At 40.3% G+C, this 18041-nt stretch overlaps 1 protein-coding gene across 1 annotated transcript in view; it reads left to right on the top strand.

Moving 5' to 3' along the window:
- LOC125961674 (uncharacterized) overlaps window positions 1-7026 on the top strand; it is a 180467-nt gene extending 173441 nt beyond the window's left edge. Inside the window, exon 6 of the mRNA XM_049700481.1 lies at window positions 6776-7026. Coding sequence (XP_049556438.1) covers window positions 6776-6803 — 28 coding nt within the window. The 3' untranslated portion in view covers window positions 6804-7026. The remainder of the gene's footprint in view (window positions 1-6775) is intronic.
- The last annotated feature ends 11015 nt before the right edge of the window (window positions 7027-18041 follow it).

Raw genomic sequence — 18041 nt, 5'->3', positions numbered from 1 at the left:
CCTCCTGGGGGTGAGGCTGGGGTGCACAAACACCCACGACTAATCTAGACAGAAACTGAATCATCAAGGGGACGACCACTGTAAAGTCATGTGGTCACCTCTCCCTCTAGAAATAAATATTGCCCTCAGTAAGTCTCCTCCCGCCCCAGAAGAGCATTAGGAAGGTCTGGAGAGGGGGATTATTGGCAGAAATGGAAAAAGCAGGTTGAAGGGATTAGCCTGGAGCAGAGAGCCCAAGAAACCCAAGCCAGTAGATGGAAGGCAGACTTTTCATGGAAGTCTCCAAGCCCACGTCAAGTTCTGGGACCACCAAGTACAAGTCAAAGAGTGCTCATTTAACCCCTTTGGGCCCCCACGGGAGTGGAGGAAGGCTGGACAGAGAGGGAGAAGGGGCCATTGAAGGTACAGTATTTACTATGGGATTTAACTCCTCAAAGGCCTCCCAGTAGCTTCAGATCTGCTCAAGAATCCTTCATGTCCTGCTGGTTTGCAGTGAGTGGCTCACAGCTTCAAGGCCTCCTCTGCCAGATGGAGAACTATTTCAAACATCCTGCCTCTATTTTGTACTCTAGCAATGCAGACAGGAAACGTGACCCCATTTTCAGGTTCTAAAGAGAAATTCTAAGTACCTGAAAGACTGAGGAACATGGTGGCTTTTATTTAAGATGTGGAGATAGAGAGCACATACCTGGACTTGGGCCTGCAGCAGCACAGAATTGCACCAAGAGTTCCCTTTATTTTCTCTCGCATCTCTGTTCCTCCTTTTCTCTCTGCTGGATTAGCCATGGGGACTCCAAGTTCTTTCTTGTGTGGTCCTGGTACCAAGATTCTCCTGGGAATTATAAAGCTATTCACCTTCTACATCGAGCACTTCTTATTTTTTCCCCAGCAACACAAGTCATCCTTAAGAGGGGTCAGGGTGCTAGCTCTTAAATATATTTTAGGCATCCCTTTGTACATTAAATTCTCTTTCTTGGAGACTGCTCCTGACATGGTGTTCACCGTGCTCCCAGCTGGCCTCCTGAAGTTCTGCCCTACCTTCCCCAACAGGTACAGTTCAGGAGCTAGCTGCCTACCTCAGGGTGATAGGTTATCTTCTAGTTGCTTTATTCCTTTCCCTTTTATATTTAGAGAGTATAACTGGAATACATAAACTTCTCTATGACCACAGCTTTATTTGCAACCCACAGGTTTTTTTATGGCATATTTTCATTATCATTGAATTAATAAAATTCTAATTCCCATTGCAACTTTATCTTTGACCTACATAATGATCAGAAGTATGTTTTTAATATCCAACTATTTGGTAAAATATTGGTTATATAGGTTTAAATTTCTTGCTTATTCAGAGTCTTGTGTTATAACCAGAATATAGTCAATTTTATAAATGTGCCATGTGCACCTAAAAATTTCTGCATAATATATATATTCCATCATTGTTGGTGCGGTGTTTTATGTAAATTTAGGCCAAAGTTTTTCATGATGGTATTCAGATCTTCTATAATCTGCTGATTTGTTGTTGTGGTTCTATGTTTCTGATCTAGGTAATTTAGATTTTTCTATTTCTACTTAGATTTTTGGAATTTCCCTTCATATATTGCATTGAAGTTTAGATTTATAATCTATTCCTTGTAAAGTAACAGTGGGTTTTATTATCCTGCCTTATCGCCAGTGATACTTTTTGCTTTCAAATCTATGTTAACATTAAAAAATCTTCTTCAATTTTACTTATTTGTTATGACATAACTTTTGAATCCTTTCATTTTCAATCTGACTCTTGTCTTTTGTAGGTGGCATAGAATTATGTTTTTTGTTTGTTTCAATAATCCTTGTCCTTTAATTTGAGTATTTACAGTTAATGTATTTTCTTACAGACCGTTTACTCCTTGTTTACTCTTTGTCCCACCTTGTTATGTTCCTTTTGTTCTTATTTCTTCCTTTGAGATTTCTTCAAATTCCATTTTCCCTTATATTAGCTTGTTAATTTTACACAAGTAGCAGTTACACATGTACCATGACTTATTAGCTCTTTTACTGCTTCTCAGGCAATGCTGAGATCTTAAATTTCTTTTACTACTTTTTCTTCTTCCATTTGTTTTAATGCATTCTAATTTTTGATATATTTTATTATTACTCTTTTGTGCTGTTAGATTTTATTTAGGTTTATCCACTTATTTCCGTGATAACTCGGGGTCATCAGTTCAACGTTTGCATGAATAATGCAAATGGAAACAAGACAGGCATGCTTACTGAAACTGAAAATGACTTGGCACTGGCTGGAATAACTGATGAGAGAGCAAGAGAAAAACAAAAATGAAAACAAACCGTGATCAAGAAACAATCAGTCAAGGTCTGACTTTCTGTACTTAGTTTCAAAAAGAGATACCACAAATCCCAGCGGGAGACTCCAGCATCATTAGCTGTCTTTCTCCTTTGTTTCCACCTTCCTTTCCTTTTCCTTCTACCCTAGATTGTTCCAGGAAGTGTTTATAGCTCCTTGCAAGACACATTCTAATACTTGCTTTCTCTCACACAAACTTCACAATATGTCCATGTGATAAATTGTGTGGAGGTAAAAGACAATTCATCACAGGCACATCTCCTATGAAAATAAAATTAGAAACTAGCTTCTAAACATGCAGAGAGAAGGGCGTGGTGTCAGGCACTAATTTCCTTGCGAATTCCTCTCCATTTCTAATAGACGTTCTTCTTTACCAAGATCCGTTTTTATTGGTGTCCTATTCCAGACTGCTCCACTCCGCCCATCCTCATCCTGTAAAATACATTCACACTCTTTTGTGACCCTACTCATTTGACCATTAAATAGTCAATCATAGAACTGTCGGAATTAAATATAGAGTGAAATTAAAATACTGGAGTCACTTGGAGGGTTTAAGCAGCTCCACCAGAAAATACTGGGCATGGATTTAAAAGAGGCTGCATGGGACTTGCTCTTGTCCAAGTTCTTTCTCAAGAAGTATCTGAAATAAGCCTAAATTCAGAGTTAATCAAACTGGCCTTCTCTCTCAGGTGGACTGGAATTCATTGCTCTTTCCCCTCAACTCCCTGATGTCAGTGGCACTTTCCGGAGAGGAAGTGGACTTCTCTGCCTACTGCAGAAGCGCAGTTCCCCCGGGCCCACTCCCTGTCTGAATGCCACACTTGAGGCCAGATGCCAGCCTTCCTAGAACATTTGTGGTCTCTTTCAGTTTCCGACCTGCTCAGATTGAGTCCCTGTAGACTCTTCCTCAGCTTGAAACCTGATCTTCCACCCCTTCCCTGACCTTGATGGTTACCTTCCTACTTTAGGCCTCAGGTGCTTTAGCTATAAAATGATATAGTTGCCCTTAATTCTAAAGTCTTCTTTCTAAAGCGCTACAATGTGGTGGCTCCTTGAAAATGTTTCTCTTCGCTGGTTTTAATTTTGTAGAGAATTAAAACCCCAGCCACTCTAAAAGACAGTAAGTTACATTGGATAAGGAAAGTGTGCGTCTGTAGTTAGATTAACAGGGATGGAAGATGACTTAATATGTTTTAAGATACTCATGATCCGTTCTCGTGAGAGTCGGGGGAAGAAGGGGAAGAGAGTTAATAAAATACCAAACGATTGTGACAAATTAAGTTTACCAACATGTAGCTGATTAGTTACTACTTGAATAAGCCACACAAATCCAATCCAAGTTGTCCTTTATTTTTCTAAGAAGGATCCCAGTGAACTGAGTCCCATGTTCAGTGACTCCACGTTCAATGGCTTAGTCTTTAAAAACTGTTATGTTGCTGGAAGAAGAAATATTGCCCATCAGTCCTAATTGATGTTAAGCTATCATGCACATTTGAAATAAATTTATTACTTTGCCTGATCTCAGTGTAATACATTCCAAAGGGGCAAAGAGCACACGAAAAGTTATGGAGTCTCCATCTTCCACACTGAATTGTGCAATAAATTACATATTATTTGGCCGTGAAATTCACAAGCCATAGAAACCACGCCATTAGCAATGTATACAGTGGTAAACAGCAGGTAATGAGAATGATAGAAAACAAAACAGACTGTGTATGTCGGCACTGCTGCCAATAAAACAATCATTAAATGCATTCATATGCATCTATGCTAGGTAAGCTCTTTAGGGCAATTGCTATGAGTTCTACATACCTGTCAGGATATTATATATAGCCCAATTTCTATGGCGTTTATTCAAAGACTCTGAGAAAGGGTTACTCTGGGTAAATTCAGACCTTTTCTCAATATAGAATTTGGTCAACATGCATTCTGAACAGCAAAATTTCACAGTATTTTCCTACACTAATTGCCACCTCAGCAAATGCAGGATTAAGTATAATGGATTATAAGAAGTTAGAAAGGAAAGATGGAAGAAAAGAAGGAAGGTAGAAAAAAGGTGGGTATGGAGTACTTCAACATTTATGTAAAGAGTGGACCTAAAACTAACCTGAGGTTTCCCTGAGCTATTAGCATACGCTATAGAAACTTAAATGAAAAAATAAAAAAAAACAAGCAAGGGAAACTCAAAGATTCTTTGTTTTTTCACTTTACTGCATATACACGTCCATCTTAAACAATCTATATGCTTATACCCAACAAGAGAGCATTGTTTTGCAAGGCTATTTGGGTTCTATCAGTATGTAAAGGTCGGACAACTCAACTTTAGCAGAGTTAGGCTTCAGGTGAATAATTGCTTCTTTCAGGTTGCGAGCATTTGAATTTTCCAGAAATGTTTCCCAAAATATGAAAACTAAAAGAAGGGTCCTAGGACAGCGTCCTTTAGAAGTTTTATATAGTATCAAGGCTTTTGGAGGAAGAGAATCCTTGTCGATTATCAACACAATGATTCCAAGCAGGTCTATTTTTGCTGAGAATATTATATAACAGAACCCACTTCACCTCCATTATACTGACAATGATCTTCCTTACTTCAACCTTGTGCTTCTTAGTTAAGTTGAAAATACTGAGCCAAGAACAGACAGTGACAATGCCAGAGACTCAGATGTACCTATAGGTGCCTTCAGACAACATCAGCCACCCAGGCTAAAGTCCTGGTTTAAAACATCCCAACATGAATGCATCTCAAAAACCATATGCTGAGCAAGTGAAGCCAGATCAAAAGGGCACCTACTGTATTATTCAACTTACATGAGATTCTAAACTGGGCAAAAGTCATCTCTAAAGATAAAAAACAGATCCGTGGTTGCCTTGGGGTGGGAGATGGGGATACTTTTGCAAAAGCCTAGGAGGAAACTTTCTAGGGTTTTAGAATTGTTATCTATCTTTATGGGGGTGGTAGTTAAACAAATGTATACATTAATTAAAAGTCACTGAACCGTTGACTAAAAATGTCTGCATTTTATTGTATGTAAATGATACCTTAATAAGGTTGATTGCAAAATGAACCAAAACCAAAACAAAGCAGAAGAAAAACCTCTCAAGACCTCAAAGGAAATACACTGTTTTCTTCCAGGGTACCAGACTGGAAATGAGGCATTGGTCTGTTCTACCCTCAGATTATCCCTAGGATTATCTAGTCTATTTTAAAGCACTAGAGTCCCCTATCAGGAAAACTCACCCCATGTTTAATTACTTTGATTTCTTCTGTGCCTCTTCTCCCAACACAGTGAAGCCATTCACGGAAGGAAAACCAGCTTTTTCCAACTTTGTATCACCACATATTCTTTCCAAAGCTATTATTTATGGAATGGAATTTGGCTACACTTTGTAAAAATCTAGTTTTTGGGCCTTACAAATCTTAACAGTTAACCTATTGCCTCCACTGGAATTTGGAAAAAAATTATTTTGAAAAGGAATAGCTGAGACTTGACATTTTTTTGTGTGTGTGATTTTCTCTTCCCCTAAGAGAGAAGTGAGTAGGAATGAGAAACACATACATAAAGAAAAATAAATTATCTTGCTGCCTTTGCATGGTTATAATTTATAGGAGGCCCTTTTCAACAATAATCTATTATCAGAATCAATAAAATATAATCTCCATGAAGGCCAGGCCAGGATATTTGTCTCTTTTTCAGCAGATTGCAATACAAACCACATTCATGGATATGCTTCTTGATGATCTTTGTAATACTGGAACAGTTGCCCATTTCCTCATGCCTCTTCACCTTAACTTCAACCTGGTTTTTCACCAATGACCTCACATTTCCTTCTCTATCACTTGGTTGTGGGCCTCTTTTCCAACTCCAACTCCAACTCGCATTTCACTCTGGCACCAAAGGAAGACTCACACCTTCCTGCTTTTTAGTCATACCTCAAGGTCATTACCATATTGTGATCACCCTGAAGAATAGCCAGACAATTGTTATTTCAGAGCCATCTGACAGTTTGTAGCTCTAAAAATTAACTAAGGACCGCATTTGTCAAAAATATCCTAGTTTAAGATTTTGGTAATACAGCAACAGTCATTCCGAAGTCATTTATGACAATCAGTGTGGGAAGCACCCTCCTTCAGGAAGATCCTTTGCCATACAATACTCTTTCCCTGTCTGGTAATAAGGAAGCACGGCTGTAGAAAGTAACCTTTTGTGGAAAGAAATACTTGGCTTTGAGAAGGCTTGCAGTTCATACATTTTTCTTGAATTAGATTCCCCATTAATTACTTTATCCACAAAGAGGTAATTATCAGAGTTATGTAAGCAATTAAGGAGATGCTACTCCACATTCTTTCAGCTTGTTGACCTTTCTCACTTTATTTCATGTGGCTATCTGAAACATCAGTGATTTACATGCCTTTCTTTTTTTTTTTTTTAACAGATTTCTGTGTGTGTGTGTGTCCCCATGATGAAAACATCATTAAAGTAAAATATCATGAATAGACTCTTAAGAAGCAGAGTCTACTGAAAGTCCTGGAAAATATGAAAGCACTAATATTCATGGACAACTCTACACTCTGAAAGTTACTCCAAATGTTGTTGATCTCTCTTTTGTCTAGGAGTTTTTCAAATTTTCTACCATGATCATTTGTTAGTTTTATAATTACATAATAAAGGCGTTACATCATACAATCTTTTGTTATCCATTGCAGTTTTAAAACTATTCCTTTCCTTGTCCTCAGCAGATATGTCATAGATTATTAGTACACAAGCAAAGACTTTCAACGTAACAGTACTTTATAGTGAGAAGAACTATACTGAGCTATCTCTATCCTAAGACAATGCACTAGGAAAGCACTAGGAATTCTTAAGCACTAGGAATACAGAGACGATCAAGGGGCAAGTTCCTTGCCTTCGAGTATACATGATCATTATAGCAAATGCTTAAATAGCACTTAGTATGTAACTCACCACAGCAGTCTTATTATCCTCCTTTTTAATAGGTGAGCAGAGGAAGCCACAGGGAAGTCATAGGGTAAAGCCAGAATTTGAACCTAGGTAGACTAGTACACTCTCCACGGCTTTAACTACTACATTAAAATATATATATATATAACTCCAAGTATTCCAAAGTTACAAAACACTTATCTACCAAAACTCAAAAAGGAGCACACAAACTTGCATAGAAAATAAACATGTGGGCTTCCCTTGTGGCGCAGTGGTTGAGAGTCTGCCTGCCGATGCAGGGGACACGGGTTCGTGCCCCAGTCGGGGAAGATCCCACATGCTGCGGAGTGGCTAGGCCCGTGAGCCATGGCCGCTGAGCCTGCGCGTCCGGAGCCTGTGCTCCTCAACGGGAGAGGCCGCAACAGTGAGAGGCCCGCATACCGCAAAGAAGAAAATAAACATGTAAAAGTTCATAAATAAACCACAATATAACCTGCTCCACATAATATACTGACTGCAGTGTCCTGGGCCTCTCCCATCCCTAGGTAGCCGGAAATTACAACAAAATAATACTTTTCACCTTTGGAAGCCACACCATCTCTCATACCAACCAACCAATTACTTCCTTAGAATTGGAAATTAACCTGAATATCATAAAATATATATATTTAGCATTAGTGATGTAGAATCTTTGTTTAAAGACAATAACTTCAATAGCAGAGGGAACGTTACCATTGCAGGCTTCCGATAACCTCTATATTTCTCAGATTTCATGCTAAATCATATAATGCCATATTGTGTCTGAAGCTATTTTTTCAATAGTCCATTTTCTTAAATGGACGAGCAAAGCCGTAAATACTGAGGAACATTTTGGCTCCCAAATCCTAAAGCCATTCTGATTATGCCGGGGTGATCATGGGGACGTCATCGGAACTACCAGAGGACTGGCTGAAATACCAGTGTTCTGGCCAGCTTAATTAGAAATTATACAGAATCCAATTTTATTTTTTTGTTAAGTAATTCCTATGAGGCTTTTAGGATGTCAGTGTAAAGTCCTTTCATGTGTAATCTTTATCCATTAGATAGGGAACAATGCCAATCCCCGTCATAAATACTTTCACAACCTGACACTGAAAATCCATTGCAGGGCATAGGACCTGCAAATAGGATGTGAATCACACACATCCACTCATTCAGACAATCCACAAATATTCATTTTTAAGTCTACTATATGCCAATAATGTACCGGCCTCTCAGATGCTAAACCATGCTAAATGCTGAAACAGACATACTCAGTTCGGGCCCTCCTGGAACTTATTACCTACAGAAGTGCCTTCACTGTAAATGGTCAGGTCTCAGCCAATGCTATTATCATCAGCAGGTGACCAAAGGATAGAGCTTGCTTCCCTTCAGAGGTACAAAACAGTTCTTACACCTGAATGGGATGCAAAGAATCATCTGACTTCTTTTCACCAGGGGATGAATTGAACTGTCCTTGCAGAAGAGATAACATAAGGTGTGAACCCCAGATCCTAGAAACGGGCCAGGCACACGATAAGTGTTCAGCTTTTCAAAAACAAATGAACAATCACTTCCTCTCCTAGATCTTTACACCCTTCCTCTGTTGGCTACTTTCTCTCAGCTTATAAACATCCTCAAATATACACACTTAAAAAAACTCTCAGACCTATGATTCTTTGGATATTCTTGTGGATAACCTAAGTCTCTACCATGCCTTCAAACACCTGTCCTCCCAAAAGCCCACATCTGTACCTTGGGCCCAGACCTATCTACCAGGCCCCTCTAAAGCACTGAAGATGAAGTAAGATCCTCTCGCCACCCCCAATCCCTTTCTACTGTGCTCTGTATCTCTCAAAAAGATGCAGCTGTAAACTGTCACCCACGCTTGCTCCCCTCCCTTTTCTAACTGGTCACCAGGCCTCACCCATTCTCTCTCAGATCTGCAAAACCCGGTCCCACCTTTTATAACTTAAGTGGGACCCTTAGATTACAATTCACCCTGCACCCAATCAACTGCCTTCCACATGGAGGTCCAAGTGAGCCTCTAAACCAGAAATCCATTTCACTGTTCTTTGGTGTTTCCCGCAGCCTTCAGGATAAACATCCAAACTTCTGACAGGACAAACAAGGCGCCTTTCTGTTGGGCCCCACTAAGTTTTCAGTATCGACTCTCATTTCTTTCCCAAACCCTGAGTTCCAGTCCTGTACATTAGTTTTGCCATATTTTCCTACATTTCTCAAACTTCAACACACACTGCTCTCTCCTGCCACCCCAGGAGCTTCTACATATCCTTAGAAAGGACGGCACTTCCTCCAAGAATCCTACCCTGAACTTGCCCTTCCAAGTTTCTGTGCTCTGCAAAGGGGAAAGATGGCGGGGAGGGATACATTAGGAGTTTGGCATTAACATATACACACGACTATATATAAAATAATCAACAAGGACCTACTGCATAGCACAGGGACCTCTACTCCATATCCTGTAACAAAGTGTACGGGAAAAGAATCTGAAAAGGAATGGATATATGTATAACTGAATCACTTTACTGTACACCTGAAACCAACACAATATTGTAAATCAACTATCCTCCAATATAGAATAAAAATTAAATCAAAGAAAAAAGAGATTCTGTGCTCTGTAGCAGCAGAACTCACTTCTTCCAGAGCACTGACTCCTGTGCTTGTGTTTACTTGCTGCCCAGTAGAAGGGAAGATTACCTAGGGCAGAAGCATCGTCTCCAGCAGCCCTTGGTTCTGACAACTCATTCAAGTGCCAGGATACTTTACACACATAACCTGCTTAATTAATTCTAAGAACCCACAGAAAGAGTGGTTTTTAATGTCATTTTACAAGTGTGTGGATTGTAGTGCAAAAGAAACCTGTCCAGGCCACAGAGAGCATAAGCCCTGGAATTCAAACCCTAAGCTGCCTTCACACCGGTGCTCTTTCCACTATATATGATACACCTATTGAAAAAAAATTTTTTTTCCCGAGCCCTGTTTGAATGGAAAGGAAATGAAGCTGGGATATATCCATTTCCTAATCGCTTTGGTGTGTACCAGGCAAAGTCATTCAACAGACCAGGTAACATCTGTGCAACAATTAACGATACTCCAAACTGTGCTAAGTGTTCTACTTTGTAGAGTCTAGAAGCATTAACACAGTGCATCCTTGTAACCGCCACGGAGGCTGGGTCCTGTTAAGCCCATGCTACAGATGAGAACACTGAGACCTTGAAGCCTTAAGGCACTCGGCCGGGGTCACCGAGCTGGCAGGAGTCCTAGGCCGCACGCCCCGTCTAGTGCACGCACACCCGGGCACTGGGCATCGGTTCTAGTGCCCACCCTCCACCTTTAACCATTTAATACCCCGCTTCTCAGCGCCCACACGAGGGCCCCTGGAAGCGGGAAGTACAAAACTGTCTTGAGAAGCCGTGGCTGGAAGAAGCTCTGGATATAGATCACGGGCAGAGGGTGCTCAGGAGCGGCGCCCAGTCTAGCCCGCGGAGGCGGTCGGCGTTAAGTCCAGCAGGCCCTCCCTCAGGGAAGCCCGCACGGAGGGCAGAGGCACCGAGTCCTGCAGCGCGCACAGGTCCTCAGAGCGCGAGAAGGAGTCGGCCGTGCTGTCCGGGCGCAGCTTCACCGAGTGTTCATGGCCTGAGGGCGGCCTCGGGGACGCTGGCTGCAGACAGGATGCCCACACCCTCCTGTGGGTCCCGGCTCGCCTCCCGGCCCCTCGGGCGCCCACCGCCCGGCGGCTGCGACCCGGCGGCTGCGGCCCCGCATCGTGGGCAGGACCGGCATAGCAGCCAGAAGACATAGGGCCACGGGCCCCAGCTAGGCCGGGGCCCCCATGCCGCGCTCCGGAGCCCACGCGCGGCCTGGTGTTGGCGCGGGCATCAACTGCCTCCCGAGCCGCGGGGTTGCGGCTTAAGCCGTGCGTCCGCACGCAGACCCGCCTCCCCTGACGACGCGGCCTGAGGAGCGGTGTCGGCAGCTTCGAGACTTCGGCAGCGCAAAAGGTAGGAGGTGTGGAGAATTTGGGGTTTCCAAAAAGCGTTTGCTGACTGATCCAAACAAAAGTGAGACATGGTTGTATCAGCGCATTTTAAAAGTAGTTAAACTCCCTCAAAGTGTCTCTGCTCGCCCCGCCCAGGAGAGAGCGTGAACTCCTTGAGGCACGCAGGAAAGGCTGAGTGAACGTCTGCCTGTGGTCCCTTACCTGGTGCACGGGTGTGTGAATTTCTGCGGAGAGCTCTTAATTTCTGTCGTTTCTGCTGACTTGACACGGTGGTTGGCAAACGGTGACGTGTTCCGTGCATTCAGGACATGATCGTGGTTCCTAATAATCACTTTGTTTTGTCCTGACACCTCCACAGAGAATTTACTACTGAATATCCACTTTAGAGAAGAGAAACTGAGGCGTAGGAAGTGAAGTGACTGAGTAAGAGGAAGGACTCAATTGGTGTTAGTAAATTAACCCTGCAAGGAGGCCGTTAGCCTGCGGTGGCTCTAGCGATGCGGCCGCCTACTTAAACCAACCAAAATCTAAGCCTGTCAGCGCCTCAGGGTGACGAACACCGCTGAGGACACCCAGTCACAAACCACCAACTAGGCGTTAAAGCCATAGCAAATCACTCGTTTCCTTGCTTTGCTTCTGCCTTTTTAAAATAAACATCTCTGCAGCTCCTGTGGCTGGAGTGCTCCTCACCTCTTCCGCTTTGTGCTGCCTGAATTGAATCTGTTTTTGCGCACATAAAGTGTTAAAATTTTAAATATGCCTCAGTTTGTCTTGTAAGATTGGCCGTAGAAGTTGGATTTGTGTCCAGTTTCTAGAGCAGTGGTCGTCCTCTGGTCAGGCCTTAGGCGTTACGTGTACAACGTTCCTCTTCTACCACCACCTTCTGGATGGCTCCACCCACTACCAGCTCCCACGCATCAGTTCCCCTAGATGTGGTCAGCAATGGCTTTTACATGCAGCGTGCTCACATTATAACATCGCAGACACTCCTCCGTCCTCCAGCCAGCGTGTGAAGTGAAACATTACCATTCCTGTTGAAGAGTCTCTGGTGTGACCACTTTCCCAAACACAGCCACTCCCCAGCTGACCCTGGGTAACCACTCTTCTGAACTTGGTCTCCATCACTGGCATGGATGTCTTTCTATGTAGGCTACAATTTTAAGTATTCTTAAACTGCATATCGTATTCTATTTTGTTTTCTCTTGTTACTTGCTTTATTTAGTGTTATCTTTGCTAGGTTCATCCATGCTGACACGTAAAGATCTGTCTAGTTCATGTACTTTCCTCGCTACGTAGGATTCCCATGTAGGGAAATCCAATAATTTATATGTGCATTTTCCTGTTGATGGACATTTAAATTGTTTCGAATTTTAAGTATGAATTTCTTTTTAAAAAATTTTTATATCCTTTTTAAAGGTTACTTTACATTTACAGTTATTACAAAATATTGGCTATATTCCCTGTGTTGTACAATACATCCTTGAGCCTGTCGTACACCCAGTAGTTTACATCTCTCACTTCCCCACCCCTGTATTGCCCCCTCCTCCCCCTCCGCACTGGCAACCATTAGTTTGTTCTCTATATCGGTGACTCTCCTTCTTTTTTGTTATATTTATTCAATTGTTGTATGTTTTAGATTCCATATATAGGTGATATCCTACAGTGTTTCAGAGTTCAAAAGACTCTCACGACAGAAGCCAAAAGGTAAGAGCCATTTTACATTGATAAAAAGCATTTTAACTATGTAGAAGCAGAAAATGAAAAGAAAGAACTTTGCATTACATTTAATAAAAGCTTAGGGAGATCTTTGTGGTATATTAGTGAACTTATTTGTGGAAATTTAGCCATGTACATTGTGTTGGAGAGGCACCAAGAGTTCAAGGACTCTCACAATTTGAGTACACAATTGCCTTACTTGTAGGCATGGTGGCACCATTTACATAACAATGATTTGGAGGATGTTGTGTTAGTCAGCTCTTGCTGTGATAATGCTTTGGAACAAATCGACCCAAAACTCAGTTCCATAAACAAGAATTTATTTTTCTTGGACCTATTGGCTAGCTGCAGTGGCTCTCTTTTAGACCTCTAGATGGCTGGTTTTGCTCCGTGTTTTGGGTCAGTTTGAGGTCTGTAACACACATCTTCCTCTGGAGCCCAACTGTGAGGCCGCAGCTCCCAGGCCCTGTCTTCTCACAAAGTTCACTGAAACATAAGAGGTGAGCCCAACTGCACAAGCCCATTTAAGGCCTCTGCTGCTCATTGAAGGCCATCATGTCTGCTCACACTTCATTGGCCAAAACATGTCACAGATCTAAGCTGTATTTAGAATATGTGTATTTGTTTAAAGTTGGGTGCCCTCACAGAAGAATATTGCCTTTTGGACAGTGTCACCTTAGCATTTTCATTGGCATTTGCAAACGTGATAAACGCCGTGTGCACTTTTTCACCTTTGAGAACTTTCTGAAATTGTGGGACCATTTCTATTGGAAAAGAGGAAGGTACACTTTAGAACTCAACTCTAGTTATGGCATTGTTGGGAGAAGAATTATTGAGATAAGGTCAATACAAGTGAAAGATTTGGGATCACATATTCATCATTAACATTAGCATTCTACAGAACATTCCTGGAGAATTGTGATGCTTGCTTTATGTGATTTCTATCATAAATCATTAGAATTTGACCAAGACACTTCAGTGAAACATACATCATACAGCACATCGCATTTTAGTTTTTCCTACCACTCCACAACTTATCATCAATACTTCACCATAACTCAGAAACAGAAACAGAAACTGAGTGAGTTCATTGTTAGCAGACGGGCTTCACAAGCAATACTAGTGGAAGTTCTTCAAATGATAGCAGACAGTTAACTCAAGCCATAAAAACAAAACAAAGAATGCTGACTAGAGCAGTTGTGTAGGGAATTATAAAAGATACTGTAATTTCAAATTTCTTCTCCTTTCTTCTCTTAACTAATTTAAAAAGTAAGTGCCTAAACAATATGACTATATTTGGATTGTTCTCTATATAACATAAAAAAATATCATATATTTGATGATATGGCACAACGAAGGCAGTGAGAACAAAGCTGTGTTAGAATAAAAATGACAGTAGATCATAAGCTGAATCCGCAGGAAGAAAGGAAGAGAACCAGAAATGGTAAATAGATTAACCCGACAAACTCAAAAATATTTATTTGCTCAACTTTCTTCTCTAAGCTCTTTGAAAAAATAAGCTTCTGAGAAGTAATTATTATAATAATATGTTGTTAAGTATGTAACATATATAAATGTAATAAAAACAAAAAAGAGGGGAAGGCATACAGCTCTATAAAAGTACAGTTTCTGTTTCTATCTGGAATGAACCTAGTAAAAATCTGAAGAGATTCTGAGATGTATTACATAAGCCCTAGTGCAGCCATTACTCAAACAATGTGGTTAAAAATCATTAAAGGAATTACATGTTACAGTAGAAAATATCTACTTACTATAAAAGGAAAATGGAGGAACAATAACAAAAAAGCAAAAACATGAGACATGTAGAAAACCAAAGGTAAAATGATAGACATAAATAAATCCTACCATATAAATAATAAAAACTAAATGTAAATGAATTAAACAATACAATCAAAAGGCAGATATTGTCGAACTGGGTATTAAAAAATGTTTTCTATAGGAGACACTGCTTGGATTCAAAAGTCTAATGTGTACAAAGTAAAAGGATGAAAAAATATACATCATGCAAATAGCAACCGTAAGCATTGCTGAAGTGGCTATACTAATACCAGAAAAAATAGACTTTAAAACAAACAAAAAAGTTACTAGATATGAAAAGGGACATTTTATGATAAAGAGAGGGAAGATACAAAAATCTTTAACATATTTGCCCTGAATAAGGTAAAACCAAAATACACGAAGAAGAAAATACCAAAATCCATGAAGAATTGAAGGAAGAAATAGATAATTGCACAACATTAGGTAGAGGCTTCAGTACTCCACAGTCAAAAATGGATAGAACAGTTAGGCAGAAGATCAACAACGATATAGAAGAGTTGGACAAGACTATGAATTAACAAGACCTAATAAATGTTTACAGAACACTCAACCAAACAGTAAAATACTCATCCTGCTCAACTACATGTGAAACGTTTTCCAGCATAGATGACATGCTAGGCTGTAAGAGAAGAGATTGAACCCCACATACATTGCTGGTGGGAATGTAAAATGGTGCGGCCATTTTACAAAACAGCTTGAGAGTTCCTGCAAGTGTTAAACATAGAGTTACCCTATGACCCAGCAGTTCCACTACTAAATATATACCTAAGAGAAATAAAAACTTATGTCTGCACAAAAGCTTGTACGTGCATGTTCATAGAAGCGTATTTCTAAAAACAAAAGGTGGAAATAATTCGAATGACAACTGGATAAATGAATAAACAAAATGTGGAATATCCATACAATAGAATAGCATTCAGCTATAGAAAGGAATGATCTATTGATCCATGTTACAACATGGACGAACCATGAAAGCATTATGTAAAGTAAAAGCAGCCACTCACAAAACATCACATATTGTACGGTCCCATTTATATGAAATGCCCAGAATAGCAAATCTGTAGAGACAGGAAGTAGATGAGTGGTTGCCTAGGGCTGAGAGGGTTGGGGAGATTGAAAAAAGCTTGTTAATGTGTAATGGGTTTTTTGTGGGGGGACAGAAATCTAAAATTGGATTGTTGTGATGCTTACACAAGTCTTTTAGTGGTTACACTGAGAACCACTGAATTGTATACATTAAAGTGTTGAAATTATGGTATGTAAATTACATCCCAATAAAGCTGTTAAAATTATGATAATTTTATATTTATAAATTTGAAAATTCATCGAAAATGACAAGTTCTTTAAAAATGCAAGCTAACAAGACTAACCCAAGAAAGAAAACATATCTCAAAAACCTATATCTACTGCAAAAGTTGTTTGTATAATTAAGTACCTTTACAGAAAATGATTTCCAGGGATAAATGGCTTTCCAAGTAAATTGTTCCAAATATTTAGGGAAGAAATATTGGTAATCTTACATAAAAATCTTCCAGGAAACAGAAAAGTATATATTGCTCAAAATATTTATAAGGCCAACATAAGCTTCAGATCAAAACTAAAAAGAATATTACAAGAATAGAATCACAGGCCAGTTTCTCTTTTGAACATGCATGCAAAATGTGTAAACAGAAGCACAAACTGTATCCATGGTATGTAAAACAATCATATATCACAATCAAAGTAGCTTTATTCTAGTAGTGCAAGGTTGGTTTAATGTTCAAACATGAAACTGATCCCAGGAATGAATTAGAGTGGGGAAAAAGTCATTTAAAACAGAAGTCTTGGGACTTCCCTGGTGGTCCAGTGGTTAGAACTTGGCGCTTTCACTGCTGGGGCCCTAGGGTCCAATTCCTGGTCAGGGAACTAAGATCCTGCAAGCCATGAGGCAGCGCCCCCACCTCCCAAATAAAAAAGAAAAAAAAGAAGACAACCAGGAGAAGCACAAGATCGAATAAACATAACAGATAACACCTTATGAAAAGTAGGTGAAGATTATGGAATATGCTAAAATTTTAAAACAAAAAGAAACATTTAAAGATTCAAGAGGATGTGACAAATATTGTACATAGGCAAAAAATAAAATAAAATAAAATATACGGATGATGGGAGCCCAAAAATCCAGATGCCCATGTCCTGTCTCTGAAGATTCTCATTCAATGGGTTATGGATTTCCTCTTATGTTTAAAAACCTACAGGTGTTATAAAGCAGAAACTAACACACCATTGTAAAGCAATTATACTCCAATAAATATGTTAAAACACAACCAAACAAACCTACAGGTGATTCTGATATGATTCACAGACAATGTAAAGCTTCTGCTTTACAGGAAATAATACTTTTTATTATTTTGTTATTTTATAGTTATATTAACAGTTTGTACTATTGACCGGTAAGTCTGATGTCAAAATGCACTCCCCACTAGGGATATAAAAGGAACTAACAGTCTCTGCGGCTGCTTGGTGGCAGCATGCATGTATTGCAAGGGCAATTATTGTAGGAATCCAAATGAGTGGAACATTTTAGAATTGGAAGACTACATACAGATCATCTAGTCAAGCTTCCAACTATTATAGCTGTGAAAACTAAGGCCCATATAAAAGAAATGATTTATCTCCAAAGAGCGTTAGTGAAAGAGTATGAAATTAAAAATATCTCTGAACTTCTAATTTAGTGCTGTTTTTATTAATCTCATGTATTAGCTTAAACTTCAGTGTGACAGATTTGGGATTGAATTCTTGCTCAGATTTACTGATTGCGTGCCTTTTAGTAAGTTACTAAAACACTTTTAAAAAAAAAGATTTATTTATTTATTTTTGGCTGCGTTGGCTCTTCCTTGCTATGCGCGGGCTTTGTCTAGTTGCGGTGAGCGGGGGCTACTCTTTGTTACGGTGCGCGGGCTTCTCATTGTGGTGGCTTCTCTTTGTTGCTGAGCGCGGGGTCTAGGTGTGTGGGCTTCAGTAGTTGTGGTTCACGGGCTCTAGAGTGCAGGCTCAGTAGTTGTGGCGCATGCTCTTAGTTGCTCCGTGGCATGTGGGAGCTTCCCGGACCAGGGCTCAAACCCGCGTCCCCTGCACTGGCAGGCAGATTCTTAACCACTGCGCCACCAGGGAAGCCCTACTA

Source organism: Orcinus orca, chromosome 17 (assembly GCF_937001465.1).
Source record: "Orcinus orca chromosome 17, mOrcOrc1.1, whole genome shotgun sequence".
NCBI lineage: Eukaryota > Metazoa > Chordata > Mammalia > Artiodactyla > Delphinidae > Orcinus > Orcinus orca.
Note: the sequence above shows the minus strand (reverse complement) of the source record. Positions and strands in the feature narration are given on the sequence as shown.